Below are 22566 nucleotides of genomic sequence, written 5' to 3'. Positions count from 1 at the left end.
TTGGTTGAATTATTGTTTTAAGAGTTGTTTAATATAGGAAGACTATTATATGACTGTTTTGATCAAACAATTTCTCTATTGGGTTGCTTGAATCAAAACTGAGGCTCTATGCAAGTTTCTCGTATTGAAAAACTAAGAAAAACAACTTTCGTCAGTGCAGACAGGTCGACCGGTTGGGTAGACCGGTCACAGGTCGACCGGTCCGGTCGACCGGTTAGTGAAGACAGGTCGACCGGTGAGTTATAACGTCTCTGTCACCGGTTGACCGGTTGTAACGTAAAATGCATGCTGACATGGGAAAATCGACTCTGGATGCAATTAGAACTTTGGGAAACCTAATTGTTACAGAAGTATGACTTCCAAAACACTATAAATAGCCTATTAAGTCACATTACTCATTAGATCACTTGAGAGACTTTTTGGAGGCAATTGATAAAAGATTCATGAGAGGAAAAATTATTTAATTCTCAAGAACAATTTTTTCTTTGGCTCTCTTGTGATTGGAAGGAGATCAAGAATACCTAGAGGAGATTAAACGACGTGTGCCCACCCGCACACCGATTGTGGAAATGAGAATAGCAAAGAAGACCAGTTGGTTGAGGCTCTTCCGGTTGCTGTTTGGAACGCTTAGATTTGTCAGACGAGCAGTTTCCTGAAATCTCAAAAAGTTGTGTTTTAGATCTTTAGTATTTATGTTATATAGCATCATGAACATGTTCTTGTTTGGTTTTGACGTTGATTAAAATTTTTTAAATTCCGCTGCGCACTCGATGCCATTAATTTTCCAACAACAATATCATACCAAGTGGGGGTGTGGGTCGTTACATACCCCATTTAATTTTTATGTCACCAAGCCTGGCCCACTGTCCATGTATATGTAGGTCGTGCTCTTAACGTGCTTAGATCGTGCTCATACTTTTATCGTGCTCTTAAGTGCCTTTATCATGCTAAATAGTATATTTACAATAAATACGAGGAAATAAATTTTTAACATAATGAAAACATGAAAATCTTAACAAAAGAAAGCATATCATTAATTAAAAAAATGTGTCTTAATTATTATTAATGTAATTATTTTTTTACTTTTATTAAAATTTCTTAATAAAACAAATATTTTTATGACATGTAATATATATCAATAAAATTAGTTTTATACTTCATCTTCATTAATTGGACTTTTATCGTACCTTTAATGTGTCTGTGTTCGTGCTCGTGCTATGCTCTTAGCGTGTCGTGCTCTTAGCGTGTTTCGTGCCTAAAACTTACGTGAAGCCTAGCACGTTTAATAAACGGGATGGGTCAAGCTCATTTAATAATCATGTCGTACCCACTTTTTAACATGTTGTGCTCGTATCGGCCCGTTTTAACATCTCTAAAAATGAATAAAAAAGGCATCCATTTTCTATTATCGTTATAAATAGATTATAGATTATAAATTTTGAGTAAATTGGCTATCTACTTCATTTTAAATTCTAAAAGAAAAGAGAGAGAGAGAGACAAATAAACAAATTAAATCATGGTTAGAGGAAAACGAGACAAATACTTATTAGAATACATAAGTCTTGGATTTTTGTTCTTTATATTTGATTAATAAACTTTAGTTAAAGAACTATATTAGTTAAAAGGAAATTGATCAAGAGTAATGCATAAAATCTTAAATCAATATATTTTAAAAGGTGAGTTCACCAATTTTCTCTTTTTTTATATTTTATTTTATTTTATTTATTTTATTATTATTATTTATTTCCATTACAAACACAAATGAGAAAATTGCAGAAGTTGGGCTGACTTGGGCCAGAAACCAAGATGGTGACCACTGGCCAGCCCAATTGATTTCTCTCCTAATATTACAAGAAAATTACAAAAAGAAAAAAAAAGGCCAATTAGCGATTTCTCCAATGCTTCCTTAATTCATCTTTCTTCTTCATCTCCTCTTGTACGAGCTGCAAATTTGCTGTTTAGTCCTCTCTCTCTCTCTCTCTCTCTCTCTCTCTCTCTCTCTATATATATATATATCTTGTTTTTTTTTCACACGTAATTTCAAATGGGTTCTTCTGCTACTTTGAATGTGGCGTCACTGATCAAATTCACGCCTGTTTCTTCATCAAATTGCAATTTCAATGGCGAAATTAATTATGGGTTTCACGTCAAAGGAACCAAGTCGCTCACCAAGCTCTCAGCTTTCTCTCCCAATGGCTCTGTTTCTCGCTCTTGTTCCAATGGGGTTAGTCATTTTTCTTTTCTTTTTCGTTTTTCTTTTTTTTTTTTAATTTTTTGCAAATTTGTTTTTTCTTACAAAAGTGAAAACTTTGGGGTGAAGAGTTGGTTAATTTTTTTTTAATTTCATTAACTCGATATGCTGATTGAAGGAATAAAAGAATCATAATTATAATTGATTCATTAATTCAAGCATTGAGCTTTGGATTTTTTTTCTTCCTAGTTTAGGCTTTGAAGTCTGGCTTTTTATTGTGTGTAACTTACCAAAATTGGGCTTTCCATGATCTTGAAAATTGGGTAGTTTAGGACCCACATGGATTTTGATGCTTTTTACAAGAATGGAGTATTGCCCATTCTGTATATTCCATTAGCTTTCTTACGCAAGTTTGATGTTTTCTATTTCTCAAAAAAAAAAAAAAGGGTTCAAATTTTTGAATGTGTGTGGAAAGTGATGGTCTAGATGGAAGTAAACAGAAAAAGGGTTATCTTAATTTTATGAAAACTAACAATAGGAATGGACGTTGATTTGACGTATATGAGTTTAATAAGAGAAATAGTACTTCTTTCTTAATGAAGTATCATACTTTCCTCATGTTTCAACTCTAGTTATCTTCATAATAAAGTCTAAAGGTCTCTTGTAGCAAAAACACTGGAATGTTCTTTCGACTTGCATTATCTTTGTCTGCCAACTTGGCTTTGAGCAGATTGTACTTCTTCGTAGCGTTATGCATTGTACGGAGAACACTAATCTAGAGAACTTGGAGAGTTAAGGGAGAACTAATGGATGATAAGACAATAATGGTAAAATAATTGAATTTGTCAAATGAAATCAGGGCTTTTAGTGAATTGTGGCGCCATTTTGAGTGTTCTTGCTGCATAGTCCAATTATCTTTCATGGGAATCACAAAATTGTTATACCTTGATCAAGCGAATTTAAATCTTTGGGAATCCTAGTCACCTTAAATTGTTTATGTAACATGTGATGTGTTATCGGTTAAGCAGCAGCCTATCTGCTTGATATTCTCTGTTGAGTTTTTTAATCCTCTTGTATCGAGAGCTTCAAATTTAAGTATCTTTAAGCTTTTATTGACACAGACATGTGTTGGTTTCTTAAAAGACAATTTTGTAGTTGCTTTCTGTTGCCCCTATTAGTTATTTATGTTTGCATTTAGTTATTGAAGAATTAACATTCTGGAGAAGTTAATTAACTTAATTTAACAAGCGCCTGTACTTGTTTGCATGCACATGCACAGTGGACACCTCTACATGCTTGTGTGCATAATGAAGATATAACAATTTTCCTCGTAGTCGTGGGACTAATTAAGATGGAAACTGCATTTTGTTGCTTGTTTGCATCATGGTTAAATTTTTTCAAGGAATTCTGTTTAAGAATATGGATTTGTTAAAGAATTTCTGTTTAAGCTTACAGGCTGCGAGTTCAGTGGGAGATGCGCATAGACGAAGAAGCAGTCTTGAATCCCTGTTTTGTTATGATAAGGCTGTGCCAGAAGAGAGAATTGAGAAGCCTGTTGGAATATCTTTGGCTGAAAAATTAATCGGAGACAACCCCCGATGCAATGATTGCCATGCAAAGGGTGCCGTCCTTTGCTCCACTTGCTCTGGTTCAGGCTTGTATGTTGACTCAATATTGGAGAGCCAGGGGATTATTGTTAAAGTCCGGTGCCTAGGTAAATTTCTTGCTCTTATTATAATTGAGTCTTGTATTCAAGCTGACCTGATCCTAGTTCACTTAATGATGTTCTTGTTTTCCTTGAGAAGGATCAACATTGCTAGACTTCTTTTTTTTTTTTTTTTATAAGTTGAGCTAGGGTTCTTGTGATCGAGCAAAGGGCTCTTTTTCTTTCTCCATTCATTTGTAGTAATTAAGAAAATAAGAGAAGCTTAAGAACACAAGGGTTTTTACATTTTAGAGTACATACAACTTTCGATTCTATTTTGTAGGCAGGTCTGGCCCCGTGGACACTTTTTGCTGCCGTTGATCTTCTAGTCTTTTTGGGTTGCTTACTAAAAATGTGTGAATATGTCCTTTTTTCCCTGGGTGGGTCAATGTGTCTTGTGTTGACTTCGTACATGTTATTAACATTATTCCTTGTCATTTCAATAAGTAGAATAGATAGAAGATCTATATGATATGAGACGTTTATTGCTTATTCATTCTTGAGTTAAAATATAGCTAACCCTGTTGCCACCTTTTCTCTTCTTCTTTCTTTTCTTCTTTTGGGTTATGGGTGAACGTTAGGATCTCTTATGTAAGATAACAAACCATACCCAAAATAAAAAGTTGTACCATCAATCGTGTTTCGTGTGTGTTTCAAGCAGGGAAAAAGAAAAAAAAAGCTTTGTAGTATATGTTTAGCATTAATTAACACACCCGGTTCGTTTCTTTTGTGTGTTTTTAACCTCAAAATTCATGGTAAAAAAAAAACCATAAAAAGCTCTCATATATGAATCATAATGCATATTAGAATAGCTCATGAGTAAAAGGAGTAAAGTTGTGTAAAAGATGTAGAAATAAATTTTTTTCAAAAATAAAATTTAGTGGGGGCTTGTATGAAAAAATAAAATTCTAGTAGGGGCAAAACTGAAAAGTTTAATTTTGTAAAGGGTCAATTTTTATTTTTGAAGAAATCAGTTGGGGCGGCTGCCCCACTCGTCCTTGAACAGCTCCGCCCCTAGACTCAACGACATTGGTGTCAAGGTAGTCAATCCGCAATTTTTTTTTTTATATATTTTTTCTTTTCTTTTTTGCATTTGTTAAAGAAAAAAATTTGAGTTGTCCAGGGGAGTATGTTCAGGAGTGTCTCCTCTCATTTTATTACATGTAATACAAAAGACTCATATTTAGCAGAGTAGAGACTCAGAGTGCAGTTGAAGTAAATTTTTGTACTCGACTTCTTACAAGTAAACAATAAAGTTGCTCAAAAACCATTAAGAGTATCATATTCCATTAGAAAACTTAACCTTAAATTTGGAGTTTTTGAATATCTTATGTTTTCGAACCTTGGTGATATAACTTTTTGTGTCTGAATTTGAGATCTCTAGTAATAACAATCGGATATAATTCTCGTATCTCGTTCTATGAAAGCCGAATAGACAGTTCTGACATTGCGGATTTTGATCATGTAGGTTGTGGGGGAACTGGTAACATTATGTGCTCAGATTGTGGAGGGCGAGGTCATCTGTGACTAAAATGACTGCTGTGGTTCATGTCTCTTCTTCTGTTGGATTGATTCTTCTTTTTCAAGTTGTATACTGTAATATCTCACAATTCATACTCTTTGTAGCCTTTGTTAAATTTACATGGAATGGAAGTAATATTGTAATGCATTTGATTCCATTTTTCTTGTGCAAGAGTATCTTTCCCTAAAACCTTTGATGTCCTCTTAAGATCTATAATCTGTATGTAACAAGCATAAATCTGCATACCCTATTTGCCTTATGATATAAAAATTAGTAAAGAGCTAAACCATTTGTCCCCCAAAAACTCTTCGTGGTTTGGACTTTCACTCTAAAACTACTTTTCTTGGCGATTTTAGTCCAGAAATTTTTAAAAAGTAACAGTAACTCTAATTATTAAAGAGGGCTGGGGAATTCTTGAACTAAGTTACAGACTAAATTGCTATAAAGTACTTTGCCAAGGGACGAGTGCCAAACATCGAGAAGTTTAGGCACGCATGCTAAAAATTACAATTATCCCATTCGAAATTGTTACTTGCCTTATATTTTTTGATCCAGGGACTAAATTGTATTAAAGAAAAAAAAAAGTAAAGAAAGTCTCAAACGAAAAGAAATTAAGGGGTGCAGGGGCCAAAAGCTTTTTTTTTTTTTTAATATATACTTGTAGATTCTCTATCTTCTTTACATTTTTTTTTTTTTTGAAGGAATACATCTTTACATTTAAGAACTTAATAGGGAACATAAAACAAAATCTATTATTTTGTTACAAGTTCATATGTTCGAAGTCCATACAAGAATTGGAAAAGAAAACTGGGTTAAAAGAAAATCTTCAAGCAGCTACTTCTGGCGTATTAGTTAGGACGTTGTTCTTGGCTTGTGCTTATCAAGCTTGAACTCTCCGAAGCTCTTGAATGCGAGATGGAATGGTGGAGTCAAACCGCGAGTTTTGTGGATTCTCAGCGTAAGCCACGTAGTAAGCTGTGAGGCTTGCTTGTTGCCATGCCATGGCTATCCGACTCTGCAACAGAACAAACTCTAAATCAGAATTACAAGCAGCAGAAGAAAGAGAAGTTTTAAGTTTCCAATTCCGAATTACCATGAAGTAACCAATGAAGAAGGCATAAAGTGAAAGTTCTGTTGCGTAGCTCTTGTGAACCGCTAGTGCCCATGATCCGCTCACTAGGCTGCAGATTGCACCCACTGCCACCCCAGAGAGGAAACAGAAAGATCCCATTAGATCCGAATCGATCAGCATTTCCAACTCGGTCCTTCTGAACACGCTCCACGCATCCATTGATGCCTGCACAAAGCCCCTATTGTAGACTCCCACATAAACAAAGCCCCATCTATTCCCATACATCACCAGAGTGGAAGCAACCCCCGCATAGCAATTGGCGCACGAAAACAGAAACTCATCCGTGTCCCCTGCAATCAAGGATACGAATATCAGTGTTTATAAAAACATCGATACTTTTGGGGAACATATCAAGAAATATCAAAAAATTTTAGGATGATAAAAGTAGTAGATTTATGGATTTTTGGTCCTCGCCTGCAACCAATTTCATGGCTCTAGAGGAACCCCAGATGAGTCCTAGAACCGGCGCGAGTGACGAGCCTATGCACACACTTCCCATCAAGTGCCAAAGCGTGTCGCGGAGCGCAACATGTGCGTCGACATCAATCCCACACACCAAATACATGTACTTCACACGTGTGATTGAAGCCATCATTGTGTTCCTCATAACTTGCATAGTCCAAGCCAGGCTTAGCAGGATTATTGAGATGAACAAGGCCTCAAACTTGGTCCCCAAAGCCCTTGCTCCACCAATACCAATCACCAATAAGCAAGAGTAAAGAAAACTCACAAGCATTGATAGCAAGACCAAGGAAGTAGCTTTGGGCGGAGGTGAAGCAGAATTGGAAATTTTCAAAACCCGAATCGCATAATCAAATCGGGGACTGGCCCAGCAGCCATAGAGTGACAGAACGACCGAGCAGAGGAGTGCAGCCATGCCTGCTCCCAGGCTTACTGAAGAGCCAATGGTAAGAAGGAGCAAAGCAATTGCACATGTCAACAAGGGGCTAACCCAAAAGGCTGCCTTGAATGCTTTGGAAGTGTTGATGTCTGCGAGCCATTGCCATACTGAAGAAAGAATGGCAGCACAGGCTGTGGAAGTGAGAAGCGGCGGGTACCATTTGGTCGCGTGGAGATGACCGGAGCGGAGGCCTTGCACTGCTAGGAAGATTACTAGGGCAGTAATCAGGATTAGGTGAAAGAGGAGGAAAAGAAATCCCAAGAGTCTTCTCATGAATCGACTCGCGGTTATTGTTGTTGTTGTTGATGTTTCGGTTAGGATGCTTGGTTGTTGTACCTGTGACAATTGTGAAACATCTTGGTATTTTAATGAGAGAGTCAAATGGGATAACAATAATAACACAGGTTGGTATAGAAAATTGTTTTTATGAAGAGAAAACTTGAATTTTTTTACATGGTGACCACTTTCACATAGTGTTTTAATATATTCAACTTTCTTTTTTCTTATTTGAGTGCATTGACTGGGGAAAAAAATATGAGAGAAAAAAAAATTTAAAAAAAAGTTCTGATTTGACAAGAAAGACGAGCAAGAACAATAAATTACGCTACAGCAACTTCAAGAAGATGGAGACAAGAAATAGAGGAAGAAAATAAAGAAGCAAGAAAATGTTCTAGAGAGAGAGAGAGAGAGAGAGAGAGAGGGAGAGAGAGAACAAAACCAAGAATATGTTGAAAAGAAAACAAAAGTACCTTGGTGGGAATTGAAGAAGAAGGAAGCACAAGTTGATGAGATTGGATTTGCACTTTGTTGTTGGTAATACTAGTAGTAGATGTTGAGTGTTCCATCAAACTCGCCATGTGATCATAACCATTTCACTTCAATTTATTGAATCTCATTAATATATATACATATATGTGTGTATATATATATATGTAAATATGTGTTCTTGTTTCTCTTCACAATTCTTGTGCATTTCTTTCCACTTGCTTGGCCTCCAAGACTCTGGGGGCAAAAAAAAAGAGGACGAAAATTTCCCAGTTGTTATTGTTCATACTCAAACCACATGGCTCTAAATAAATGCTTGTTAAGGTCGTCTTAGGAAGTCAACATGGATAAATAAGGTTCATTGACTTGGTCCTATATTTCTTTTCACATTTCTTTCTTAACTGTTAGGAGAATTCTTTTATAAGATACTAATGATATTGTTGTTATAGCAGTACAATAACAAGAAGGTATTTTTTTGGTATCTTATTAAAGAATTCTCGCATTTTCTTTTTCTTTAATATGTTTATGACATGATATGACATAAAAATATATATATTCTTATGACTATAGTCTATTATTAACTTGTTTAAAATTACATTACATGCATTTTTAAGTGTGAAATTTACAGCTCATTAATTTGGTTAAAATTTGTTATCTTCTTTTGCCGTGGAAGAAAGGGACGCGGGTCTTTCCTCGTGATCGTTTTCCTTTTAAATTCCTTTTTGCTTTTTGGTTAAAAAAAAAAAAAAGCCAAGCAAAAAAGCATTTTTCAAAGGAGGGTAAAGAAAGAAAAGCCACTTTCTTCTTTAAACAGATTTTCTTTTCATTTTACCAATAGACAAAAAGAAGAATTACAATTTATGTAAACTTGATTTTGAGAGGTGGACCAATAAGATGGGATTCGGAACTAACCAGAGATGATTGCACGACAAAATACTTATTGATAGTGCACATCATATTATTATTTAAAGTTAAAAGGAATTTGATGGTTTGAAAACAAGCATTACTCATATATCTATATCTATATCTATATAAATAATATATCTATATACCACTTAACTATTGTGAAATTTATTAGAATCAAATGTAATAATTTGCTACTAAATAATTCGAAAGTATGGTGTTTAGATGGTTACATATAGGAGTAAAAAAAAAATCCAGTAATCCGAATAAAAATATATCTAATCTATCAAAACTCTACCAAATATTTCTAAAATTCTTTTTAGTTTAAGAAAAAACCTAACCTATCCAAATAAACATTTAAGAACTAATAAAAAAGTATCCTAGAAGTAATAAATAGTAAATACTTTGATTCCTCTTAAAAAAAAAAAAAGGTTATAACTATTACACAAAATTAAGGACCAAATTACAAAAAGCAAACATATTTAGACACAAAATCCCAAACTATAAGAAGCTAAGGGGGGTTCTACCAAATAAAAAACTCAAGGAGGGCACAAATGCAATTTCGTTTTCTATTGAGTTCAACCATTTTCTAGGTCAGAGGCTTGCCAGGTTGCAGCCAAATTTCCCGCCAGTTTTGTACAGAAGAGAGTCAGTCTCTCTCTCTTTTTCTCTCTGCTTTCTCTCTCTAACTTGTGAAGTGAAGTCTGCGTAGCTCAATCGAAGAAGAAGAAGAAGATGTTGTGGGTGGACAAGTACCGTCCCAAAACCCTAGACCAAGTCCTCGTTCATCAAGACGTCGCGCAAAACCTCAAGAAACTCGTACTCCATTTCTTTCTCTCTTCTTCCAATTTTTTCAATTTCTTCTCGATTCTTCTTCTAGGGATCTGATTTTCGCCCTTTTTCTGTGTCAATTGTGCAGGTCACTGAGCAGGATTGCCCCCATTTGCTCTTCTATGGCCCCTCAGGCTCTGGCAAGAAAACCCTAATCATGGCCCTCCTTCGCCAGATCTTCGGTTCCAGTGCCGAGAAGGTCCTTTTCTTTCTCATTTCTTTCGAGTGTATTTTTCTGTTTGGTTACTGGGAAAATGTTTGAAAACGGGAAAATGCATTTTTTTGGTGTCTTGATCAAAGATTTTTTTTTTCTTTAACGATCTAAAAAATAAAATAAATTTAGGAAATATTTGACCGTACATTGACGTAAACTGAGTACTTGTCTCTCGTTTTGCAGGGAAAAATGCTACTTCACATATGTGCATATATATATATATATATAATGTGTATGTATATATATGTATTATACTTTTGATTTTGGGCTTAATCAATAATTTTTATCTCATCTTATTCTTTAAAAGAAGAAGAAAATATCAGAAATCTGCTTTACCTTGTATAACCAAATTATACTGTGTACCTTAAGTGAGTCTATTAACCAAATGCAGAGTTATGGCCTGGTTCTGTTTGTTTTACTGTTTTTGGTACTTTGAACTATGTGTTGGATTTTGAGGGAGTCTCTTCATTTTGGTTGCAGGTGAAGGTGGAGAATAAAACATGGAAAGTTGATGTAAGTTTTCATTTTCAACGTACTTGCCATAGTTGTGTGGTTAATCTAACTTCTAGCAATGCAAAATGATAGACCTGATACTGATTTTGTTTCATTGCGTACATTTTATTTTAATTAAGAGTTTTAATCATGAAGGTACATCTGCTCTCGAGTAGAATTTCTTGTGCTGAAAAAGTGAACATCTAGAAAAAGAGTAGATCAACTTTTACCATTTACATAGAAGAATTCTGGGGTCACCCTTTCTTTCTTTTCCTAAGCGGTGGTTCTTGGCTGAATAGTAATTATTTTCTCTTATAACTGCTTCTTTTCATATGGATTTTTTCGGGAGTTTGAATTTTTGAAAGGTAGTTGTATCCCAATTTGATTTAAAATATACGTAGTAATACAGAGGTTGATACATTTTTTTTGCTACCATTAAGTGCTGGGTTAGTTTTTCTGCATAAGCTATCAGACTAAATGCTTTGCTTTTTATTCTCAGGCTGGAAGTAGAACTATTGATCTAGAGCTGACCACATTGTCAAGCACCAACCATGTCGAATTGAATCCCAGTGATGCAGGATTTCAGGACAGATATATTGTTCAAGAGATAATCAAAGAGATGGCCAAGAATAGACCAATTGACACAAAAGGGAAAAAAGGATTCAAAGGTAGTATTAGCAGTTTACTTTTTGTCATTCAGGTGCTTATCTAACAAAAAAAGGTTTATATTTGTTAGATCTACATAGAGGTTTCTTATTTCTTATAATGTATCCATTTCAGCAGTATGCAGCAGGGTTCTGGAACTTTTAGTTGTAGGAACTGCATGTTTCGCTCATGATGCTATGCTTATGCATATCATCAGTCATCACAAATACCGAACTTATTTATATTTTATATACATATCTCTGTGTGTGTGCGCGCGCGCGTGTGTAATGCATACAAGTGGTTTAATATTTTGATTTGCAGTGTTTCTTCAGTTTTACTTTGTCTTTGTAAGTGATGCCGTATTGTCCTGTAATTTCAGTCTTGGTGCTCAATGAGGTTGACAAACTTTCAAGAGAAGCACAACATTCTCTTCGGAGAACAATGGAAAAATACAGTGCATATTGCCGGCTAATATTATGCTGTAACAGTTCCTCAAAAGTTAGTGAAGCCATTAGGTCTCGGTGTCTAAATGTGAGAATTAATGCGCCAACAGAAGAGCAGGTTGGAATTTTCTTGCTTCCTATAGTTTATCCCATATAGAGGGGTTTCTACTGCTTTACTTTTTTTTTCCTTTTTTTTCTTAGAAACTCTTTTGTTTCCTTTCATTTTTCATCAGGGTGGTTGCAATGTCTTCTTCTTGTCTGTGTTTGCGTGTGTGTGTGTGTGGTGTGAGGGGATTCTTCCTTTTTTTCCCCTTTTTCTTGGTAGCCATTATTTTGCCTCATTAAAGACATAACAAAGTGCTTAGTTTGATTGAGACTGTTGATTATGCCCCATAAATGAACATAAGGCTGAAATATATCCTAATGAAGGCTGCTTTTTATGCCTCAACAAACAGAAAACTGAGGCATATTTTATTTGGACTATTAATAGTTGCCCTGTAATGAACAATCTTAAATTCTATGTGACAGATTGTTAAGGTTTTAGAGTTTATCGCGAAAAAAGAACGGCTGCAAATTCCCTCTGGATTTGCTGCTCGTATAGCAGAAAAATCAAGCCGGAGTTTAAGGAGAGCTATACTGTCATTTGAGACATGCCGCGTTCAACAGTATTTTCTTTTTCTTTCCCTTCATTTAGTTGTTTAAAATCATACATTTCTTGCTATTTCCTATACTTATGATCTTTTCTTTTTCCTTGTTCTGTAACTTGCGGATTCAGATATCCTTTTACAAGTAACCAAATAATACCACCAATGGATTGGGAGGAATACATTTTTGAAATTGCTTCTGATATAATGAAGGAGCAGAGCCCAAAAAGGTTTGGTTTGGTTTGTTTTTTTTTCACGCATATTAGTTATTAACTTATTACAATATTTTTCTTTAGTTACTTTTGTTCCTAGTTTTTATCTTAATTTGGGAAGCTAGATGTGAATATCCCTATGTGCTGTAGCTTTCATTGGACACAATTTCCGTGTTTAATCCAATTAGCTTTACTGAGATACTTTTTGGCTTCGTATTACTTTATTGCCTGTTGCCTCGTCGTGTGATCTGTAACTTTATTTGTAAGTCATGAAGTTCACCATGTACAGACAAGTAAAGCTATTTTAAACTCAGCCAAACAAAAGTTGGACATCATTATTATGTTTCAAGGGTGGCATTTGAATTCGAGCGTTTGAATTTTTGGATTCTTTTTTTTCTTTTTAAACAATGGGCAGCTGCCTTTTATTTCCTACATGGTTCAAGATTTGCTTTATTGTCTTATGACATTCTACTACAAACTTTCTGACCAAAAGTTTTTCTGTATCACACTATGTTTTAGGCTTTATCAGGTTCGGCATAAGCTCTATGAGCTACTTGTAAATTGTATACCTCCAGAGATTATCTTAAAGGTACTATTTTCATTTCGTATAGCTTGCTACCGATTTTATATATTTTCCACTTTGATTTGAAGTATATGTATGTGGTTGCATCAGAGGCTACTTTTTGAATTGCTGAAGAAGTTGGATGCTGAACTGAAGCATGAGGTCTGCCATTGGGCAGCATATTATGTAAGTTCATCCTTTCCCATATCAGCCACCTTTTCTTGGGCCTTTTTTTATAAGTAAATTATTCAGGCTTTGCATTTTCAAGTTTCCCACCCTTTTTTTTCTCTCCCTCTTAACAGTTTGTTCTTGGTGTTATTGGAAACTTAGTACCAGTTACTGCAATTTTGGCGGCAAATTAAGCTTATTTTGTAGATATTTTATCCTATAAATGAATGGATAACTATGTTGGAAAACTAGTTGGATTCTTAAGACAAAAGCCTCCTTGAAGAAAAAGTGATAATGTTTGTAATTAGCTTAGTAAGAACAGGATCTGTTTGCCCATGTCTTTATTTTTCTGTGGTTTTCTAAAATTGTTTGTTCCTTTTCCACAGGAACATAGAATGCGACTCGGACAAAAGGCCATATTCCATCTTGAAGGTACTTTTATCTTTCTGTATATTCTGATGTGATGTTGATCTGCACTTGTGTAGATTCTTAAGATAGTTATTTTTCTTTTGCGACTCTAATGGTTGTGTTGATCAATTTTAATTTTCAGCATTTGTGGCCAAGTTCATGAGCATTTACAAGGCTTTCCTCATTGCGGCATTCGGCTGAACCAACCAGAGTTTGCGGGATTAGCTAGCGTTGTGAGATGTGAAATTATGTCGTTTTTACAATTCCGGTGTTGAACTCTTCACTAGAAGATGTCATGGAAAGATGCAGCTGTATTACCGACCTTTGTTTTATTTAATCTGAAATGAGTTTATATATACATATATGAGTACCCAAAAAAAAAAAAAAAAAAATCAGCAATACACCATTAGCCTCGCATCAATTCCCATTTTAGCAAGCTCCTCAACGGTGAATAATTCATTAGCAGATTGCGGGTCTAAGTTTCGATGTAGCTGCGTATTTCGATTCGCAGGACTATCACTTGCAACCTCATAAGCAGCATGGGTCTCTGGTTTTTATGGCTCCATGTTTGTGTGCTTCGTTTGTACTTGTAGCTCCATGTTTTGATGAGGCTCCTCCAATTATGCGTTAATTTTGAGTCTGTTTTTGTTATATATTTTACACAAAACGTATCCATCCATCTGTAAAGCCAAACAAAAATTCAATACTATTAGAACAATTTGTTTTACATATAGTGACAAAGTAGTGTTATACGATTTGTGTGAAAAAAAAATAATAATAATAAATAAATAAATAATGAAAAATGAAAAACCATTTTGGAGTCGGATGGAATAGTGTAATTGTAAATGAGCCAGTTGTTTTTGGGGTCGCATTTTTCTGTAGTTTTGGTATGATAAATTAACAGCCTTTTGTATCCGATCTCGCGTTCTTTATTATCTTTTATGGAAATCTTGGAAGTACTAGACTTTCAAAATCCAGCACAAGTTGAGCGATTAGGACGACTTCTGTTAGCGTACTTAAGCTTTGTTTGGGTGATGAAATACATCTCTTTTTCTCTTCGCTCCCCATATTCCATTGTTATTAACAAGAAAATTAATAAACTGTCACATGAAATAAATACAGAGAAAGATTAAATGCATAATGACAAATAAATAAATAAGTAGCTAACACAGGCATAAGGTGCATAAAGATGAACTATTTCAGTAGATAAATTAATAATTGACATTATATGTGAAGACTTGGCAAACAAGAACTAAACAATGATACGTACACCTCAAACACACTGAGATTCCGTTCATTTCACCGATTTGAGTTTAGAATTCGAGTGCTGTACAAAGTTCTCAGAAACAGTCACATCTAACTTTTTTGCTACAGTAAAAAGTTCTCACATAAAGTCATATCTCAATTCGAATTAAAAACTCGAATCGGCGAACTAAACGAACCCTGAAACAACAGATAAACGACACCTAAACATGATGAAGCTAAACTAAGCGGCAACCAGCAAGCCAAACGGAACTCGGTTTCAAAGAGACTTGTGTTAGAAAGTTAGAAACTTTCTTCTATTACGTCCTTAATTAAGCTAGCATTAGTTTACGATATTCATTATGCAACCCTAGACAAACAAGATAATATGTAAACGAAAACTACGTGCATAAACAATTGTCTTTTTCGTTTACATAGTATCTATTATGCAACCCTAGACAAAAAAGATTATAACATGAGAAATAAATACAATTCACGAAAAATCATTGACTCGAACTTCACAGTTCACAACATGGATGAATTGAAACTAGTGGGAGGTCACGTGCAATTCACTTGAATAAACTTTTGTTAATTATGCAAAAATAGTAGAGAAAGTGCCACATTTTTAATGAACGATTCCTACTGCATTAAATTGGAATATATATACACATCCATAAAATAGGAATATCTATCACTATTATATGTATATACATTTATAAAATACGTAGAAAAATTTCCTAATCAACAGAATGTTAACAATAACACAAAGAAAAACAAAGAAATTAAAAGAGAGTGTTGATATTGTAATGAAAAGTTAGAACATTCACGATCCTCAGGAGATAATTAGCATGGTAAGAGATAATGGTAGAGACAAAGTAGTGACATTAAATCTTTTTGGTATTCCAGTAAGAAGGAAGAATTAGCATGGCAGATTACTGCCAGTAATACAATAGCAGCTAGATACCTCTGTATAGTATGGATGATATGTAGCTTCCTTGTACCTTTTTATTAGCTACATACTTTTATGCAACGTATTAAACACTAGCAAGATATGTCACACACGCACATTCCCTCTAATGAAGCCCCCAAGTTCAAAGTTAAATTCTTTGTTGAATTTGGGGTATGGCCCTCATTCCGTAAGAACCAATTACCAAAAATTGAAAAAATAACGAAATGAAGAAAGTTGCAACAAATGACTGAGCAAAAATCAACCAAATAAACTAATCATGCATCTCAAAATTAGTTGAAAATAAGTAACACTTTACATATACTACTGAACACAAAGATTGAAGATATATTGGAGCCCTAAAACTATCAAAGAAATTACCCCACAACAAGCATGGGGCATTTTAATCAAGAATCAAATGTTTCAAATAATTATTTGTTGCTAATCCTTAGCTTCCTTTCCAAAGAGCACATCTCATTTTTGGTAGATATATATATATATATATATATATATATTGTTGGTGTTAATGTCTCTATGTAACATGATATCTCCATAGTCCTTAGAAAGAAAAGGAAAAAAAAAAATTGAAAGAGCCAAAATTGATGTTCTTAGGATTTTAACTACTTTATTTTTTTCACAATCTGCACACACATGAAAAGAAAGAAGTGACCTGACAATCACATGGCATTAGGTATAATATTAATATTCCTAATTAGCTCACAAACTTCTTCCACAGCTTGAAAGCCTCATCTCTCTTTTTAAACCACTCCTTCCATCTTCAAATTGACAAAGTCTAAACCCACCCATAATATTTTGCAAATAATTTTCCCAAGAATATTTACCACTATAAATATACACTAATATAAGCTTTCAAAATTCACATATATGCATACATTAATCCAAGACTATTATTAGTTGTCCTTTTTCCTTCTCTTCATTTCATCTAGTAGTTCATTAACAAGTGCAACCTCCTACCAATAAAGCCTCAATTTAGCATATACGCAGAAACACTCAGACTCCAAAAAATAAAAAATAAAAAAAAAGGTGGAATTCAACTTGTTAATAAACAGTGGATTATGGACCCGTAGAGCAAAAGAAAAGTAGTATTACAAATTATGCAATTATGCATTGGAATTACACGCTAATCTTCATCATCAAAATTATCTTCAGCAACTAGTGCTCACTTATCAAGTCGGCATTATTTTTCATTTTGTTTATATATATATATATATATATATATATATATCTTCATGGTAGCACCGCAGAACATTTAAAGAAATATGATTTTTCTTTGGTGTCTTTTGCTTTGATACTATATGAACTGTCTTGGATTTTGAGGTATTAACTCGCTTCATTTTGGCTGCAGGTGAAGGTGCACAACAAGTTAACATAAAAAGTTGATGCAACATTTTTTATCATTTCTAAATATTCGTCATGTTTGAAATTGATATAACTTAACACTTCTCAATCTACTCTCTCTAGTTGCCTAGAAAAAGTTTCCTCTCAAGGATACCTCCGGCTGAAAAAGTGAGTAAAATATAAGGGGATATTTACATTTTTATACCCTATGTTTTAGGTTTATTCAAAATTTATACTTTCACTTTTTTATATCATCAAATGTATACTTTTAAATTAGATTTAATACTCTAATTTATACTTTTTTACAGTCAATTCTCAATTTTAAACGTAAAATACCTAAAGTACCCTCAAATAAAAATAGAAAAAAAAAAAAAACTTTAAACTTCAAACTTTATACAATATTACAAAAGTGTCTACTTGTGCTTAATAAGACAAATATAATACCAGATTTGCCCTCGTAATTTATTTTGGGCATGTCCTCTATATGGTGGGGTTTTTTTTTCGAATATTTTTCCTAATAATATTAAGTTATTTTTGCAAATTACATTTAGGGAGCGTTTGGTATGCAGGAGTCAGTAAGAATCATATTCCCGAGAAAGTGATAGAGAGTAATATAATTCTTAAGAATAATACATTACTATGTTTGGTTCCATACATGAATCTTTCTCAAATTCTCAGGAATATTACATTACTATTTTTGGTTGTGCATGAAAATGTTGTGAATTAAAAATATATATATATTATTTTTAAATGAATTACAATTAGCACTAATATTTTAAAAAGTATAAAATACAACACAATAAGTAGTCCATAAAATTATCAAATAATAGAGAACATATCAAATAATAGAGAATAAGTAGTCTATAAAATCCTCTATACTCAAAAGTTCTTACAAAAGTTCTAAATATGAGAACATATACTCGAATAAGGTTCCAAACCTGAAATTAAAAATTCTAAATCTAAGACCACATATAAAAGTTCCAAAGATGCCATCAAAAGATTTAAATATTAGACATTGTACTCAAGTTTGTAAATATAGCACCAAAAGCTTCAACCTAACTCATTCCAAAAGAGATAGAAGAAAATCTAACTTAAATTCATCATCCAACGTGAAGAAATAGTTGGTGTAGTCATAGTTTTGGACAAGAAGTTTTCCGACTCGTACTCGTTGTGCATTTGTTAGTCCTTCTACCTTCTTCACTTCATCAAACACCTGCATCCTCCTTGCAACACTATCAGCCTCGTATTGAAAACAATTAGCAAGCCTACCAGTATTCTCACCAGCCATAACATACATATCAGAAAACTTCTGTATTGTCTCAATTAAAGCATCAACCAATACATCTCCACATTGAGATCTCTTTCTCTTTTTCCTTCCTGATGCTAATGGTGTTGAAGTTGTTAGTTGGCGTATATGATGTCGACGATAAGAACTCTCACCCCATCTATTTCTACGCAAACTTCTCTTACTAATAATTACAAATATCATAAACATGAACAAAAATATCATTTCATTTAACATCTCCATATATTGAACCAAAATAGCCACAATTCTTTTTTTTTGTTCCAACAGAAGAAGATCCATATATGCTCATTGATGGAAAAAAAAAAAAGAAATAAGCATACTTCTACGTAACCAAATCCGCAGAACATACAGAACCAAACATAAGGTTGCTAGCTTTGAACCATAAGCATACTTCTCATATTTGGGAAAAAAAAAAATCAAAGATTGAAAAAAGAATTTAACTTGAAGCATTTTACTTCTACAGAACCAAACATAAATCGGAAAGTTCTGGTTCAAACCCAGTGAGATTTATGCCTTTTATGAGGTAATTGTCACTTTTTTTTTTTTTAATTTGTGTGATAATGGATGCATTCTAAGAAATGGTAGAGGGAAAAGGAATCAATGCAAAATTAAAATTAAAAAAAAAAAACAATGAAGATAAAGAGGGAACTTACTTTTAAAAGGAAATCCCGGTGAAAGAGATGATTTTGAAGTAGCTATTCAATTTCAATTTTTTTTAAGTAAAAAAAATTGAAATTAGCAATGAATAGATTTGAGGATTTGTCTCTTGATGCAAGCTAGAAAGCAGAAATGGCTCTTCTATGTAAAGTAGATTAAAATGTTTTGATTAGTCTGGTGAAAACAGTTGTCAAAAGACGTTACTGCACCTGCAACGCAAGCTCCGACCCAGGTTGCGGCTGCGGTGAAGGTGCCCTCCCCTCCTGCTGTAAACTACACTACGCTTTCGTCGTTCAGCTGGGAGCAAGATAATGATAAAGTCAAGGTGAGAATTTGTTTTAAACCTTTGAGGAACTACTTTCGGCAGTGAGATTTCCAAATTCAGATCAAAAATTAACACAAATCGGAAAGTTCAGATAAAAAAATTTTCACAGAAAAAGGAGAAAAAAAGGAATCATACTCTGGTGGTGGCGGCAGAGGAAAGTCCGGTAACGGCGTGGGGGATCGGAAGGCGGCGGCGGCGTCCTCGACGGAAGCGGTGCTGGGTCTGGACGAGAGAGAGGCTGGGCCTGGACGAGAGAGAGAGATGGGTGAGATGGGTGATGAGAGAAATGGTAGGGCAAATTGTTTCCCGTAAATATTACTTTCCTGAGAAAATAAGTAAGTTTGGTTCATAAATTAGAATTATCAGATTAGAATTATTTTTAATTTATATATATTTTTTATAAAAAAAATACTGTAATAAATTATGAACCATGATTCGAATCAAAAAATAAATTTTTTAACTAAACGGACTTTAAATAACACCCAATAAAATAGATTTAAGATTATTCTAAAATATAATAATATAAAACTCATGAACTTTATTTTTTTGAGTTTTAAAAAAGTAATAATTGTATTAAATTTAAAAATTTTAAAAATTTTCATTCTCATCTTTGTCATTATTCCATATCAAACGTCCCTTAGAGTTTGACTTTCTATTCCGGTGTCATCATATATTTTGCTATCAATATATTGATTTATTCTTGATATGGTTTTTAAATTAGAATTAAGAATTTCCCTCTTCTTTAGAAAAAAAAAAAAAAAAAAAAAAACGTTCGCGTTGATTTATTTTTTTGTTACCTGATATCCTGGTTGCATTGTTTTGTTTTATCATCAAATCATAATTTTGGATATGAGAGAGAGTGGCTGCATTCTTTTGCGTGAGGATAGGAGAGTTTGTGTTTTTTTTCTTTTCTTTTCTTTTCTTTTTGTTTTCTTCATTACAAGAGGTTCGTCACAAGAGATTGGTTCAACATTGTTGCTGCATATTCTTTTGCGTTGAAGGGTGGAGATCTTTCGCTTGTTTGTTTATCTCGTTATATTCAAAACCAGAGATTAAATACAAAAGGTTGGTTCATTAATGTATCTATGATCATAGGTATTTCATATCATATATATATATATATATATTTCATTTTTAATTCATTTTGGAACATTATGGTTTTATTAAGACCTTTTGTCTAGGAATGTTCATAAACCCGAACAACCCGCAAACCCAACCCAACCCACCCCGTCCCAACTCAAGTCGAAAAAAATAAACTGCAGCATTATTTTTAAATTTTCGGCCCATTATACCTCTGGCCTGAAATGTTTGGGGCGGATTGCGGGTTAGGTCCATAACAACCCGCAATCCCCAATCCAACCCGCACAACATACCCCTAAGCTTTCAGCCTAAGCCCAACCTGCCCAAGTTCTACCCTAGGCTCGCTGACATTAGGTAAGACATCTCTAGGTAAGACAATAATTTGTATGTATCTTAATTTATTTTATTATATGAACTCTAAACTATCTAAATTATTACTTAAGTTATTTCTATTTCTCTTGTAGATAACTCAACTTCATATCCTACTACAACCATTGAGGAGCCTATGAGTGTGGATTGATAAAGATGGTTGATGTTGCAATGCTTGCTTTGGATGGATTTGAATTAAGATTTAAGCCTCTATGTTTGCTTTGCTTAAGTTATTTGTTTTATGTTAAGACTAATTTTTAAGTGTAGACTAATTTATGTTTGCTTTGTATTTGATGTTGGATGGACTATTTTGCTTCATGTTTGATGTTAGATGGACTGATAAAGATGGTTGCTATTTCTATTTAATGATGACATTTGAATATTATATTAAACTTTAAGTCTTTGATTTTTTAAATGTTGAAACAGACCACCCAACCCACCCCGCACCATCGTTGAGTTGTGAAATTTTTCTGGCATCGTTGGGGCCAAATATGTGTAACTCGCACTCTTTAAGGCGGGAAAAAAAATCTTACCCTGCACTAACCCAATCCATAATCTTACCCTGCACTAACTCAATCCATAAACGGCCTTACTTTTATCTGATCTCCCATTTTGAAGGACCAACTGTTGCATTTTTCTCAAAAGCCCGGATAGTGATTCTTATCATAACCAACCTATCCCTACGCCAACATGCAATACAAAACACATATGGGCCAGTGGCCCAATCAGGCGGGCTACAACCTGCCTCCTCTGTTCCCCCCATAATACATCCTCTTAAGTTCTTCGTTAATTTCATCCTTAAACGAAGAAACGAAAATCCTTTTTATGCTGTGAAGCAATTAGTGTGGGTGCCACCGCTTCATATTGTGTAACCTCTCATTTAAATTTCATTATCTCCTTTATAATTTTTCTCTTAATGTTGTGTATTATCTCTCTATAGTACTTTTCTTAATGTACATATAACTCATATTGCCCTTGTCTCTATTTTTGGCTCTTAATCTATAAATAGAGATGGTATGAGTATGTTTGGATTACTTCACACAAGTGAATGAAAGATTAAACAATTGTCTTGACTCTCATATTCTCTTATGCTGTCTTTGTTATTTTCTTTAGTTTACCGCAATATTTTAGTTTTCACATTTGTTTTATAACATTATATATATATATATATATTATAAATTCAACCAGTTATAGTTTCCTTCCAATTTCTACACATAGCACATTACAAAATTGTTTTTTTTTTTTTTTTTATATATAAAGCTGATGTATTTTTCACCAAAATATGTGTATCATAAACTAACAGTTAATCATTCTTTTAACCAATCTCCAAAAATGGTTTACTCTCAACAGCAAATTTGCATAAGTTAACCCAATATTACTCAATATTAGCAAAAGCATCCAGTGATCAAAACTGAAAGCTTTCTAAGCGAGATATTTTTTAATGTCTTAAGCGAGATCTTTGGGAAACAAACAGGATTTAGGAGACGAAAACTGACATTTACAAGGTAAATGGGTAAGCAAGCATGTAAATATTGACAGGTGTC

The 22566-nt window shown here is 33.8% G+C and overlaps 4 protein-coding genes across 4 annotated transcripts; 2 read left to right on the top strand and 2 right to left on the bottom strand.

The window, feature by feature from the left end:
• Positions 1-1892: 1892 nt before the first annotated feature.
• Positions 1893-5575, top strand: LOC21392964. Its single transcript, XM_010099115.2, has 3 exons — positions 1893-2224; positions 3647-3905; positions 5365-5575. Exons 1-3 carry the CDS (start codon positions 2045-2047, stop codon positions 5421-5423), a joined length of 498 nt encoding a protein of 165 aa, XP_010097417.1. The 5' UTR covers positions 1893-2044; the 3' UTR covers positions 5424-5575.
• A 581-nt stretch (positions 5576-6156) lies between these two features.
• Positions 6157-8465, bottom strand: LOC21392963 (protein PNS1). Its single transcript, XM_024166266.1, has 4 exons — positions 8201-8465; positions 6965-7787; positions 6512-6840; positions 6157-6433 (listed from the first exon to the last, which is right to left on the bottom strand). Exons 1-4 carry the CDS (start codon positions 8306-8308, stop codon positions 6299-6301), a joined length of 1395 nt encoding a protein of 464 aa, XP_024022034.1. The 5' UTR covers positions 8309-8465; the 3' UTR covers positions 6157-6298.
• A 1275-nt stretch (positions 8466-9740) lies between these two features.
• On the top strand, positions 9741-14096 carry LOC21392962 (replication factor C subunit 3). The gene is made up of 11 exons (XM_010099113.2): positions 9741-9938; positions 10039-10149; positions 10645-10677; positions 11156-11324; positions 11681-11862; positions 12273-12409; positions 12520-12618; positions 13120-13189; positions 13274-13348; positions 13717-13762; positions 13881-14096. Exons 1-11 carry the CDS (start codon positions 9855-9857, stop codon positions 13937-13939), a joined length of 1065 nt encoding a protein of 354 aa, XP_010097415.1. The 5' UTR covers positions 9741-9854; the 3' UTR covers positions 13940-14096.
• A 4129-nt stretch (positions 14097-18225) lies between these two features.
• On the bottom strand, positions 18226-21785 carry LOC112091785. The gene is made up of 4 exons (XM_024166249.1): positions 21697-21785; positions 19709-19896; positions 19458-19545; positions 18226-18754 (listed from the first exon to the last, which is right to left on the bottom strand). Exons 1-4 carry the CDS (start codon positions 21783-21785, stop codon positions 18346-18348), a joined length of 774 nt encoding a protein of 257 aa, XP_024022017.1. The 3' UTR covers positions 18226-18345.
• Positions 21786-22566: the final 781 nt, after the last annotated feature.

Source organism: Morus notabilis, unplaced genomic scaffold (assembly GCF_000414095.1).
Source record: "Morus notabilis unplaced genomic scaffold, ASM41409v2 Scaffold1404, whole genome shotgun sequence".
NCBI classification, from domain to species: Eukaryota; Viridiplantae; Streptophyta; class Magnoliopsida; order Rosales; family Moraceae; genus Morus; species Morus notabilis.
The sequence above is the reverse complement of the archived record's forward strand: the minus strand, read 5'-3'. Positions and strand labels throughout refer to the sequence as shown.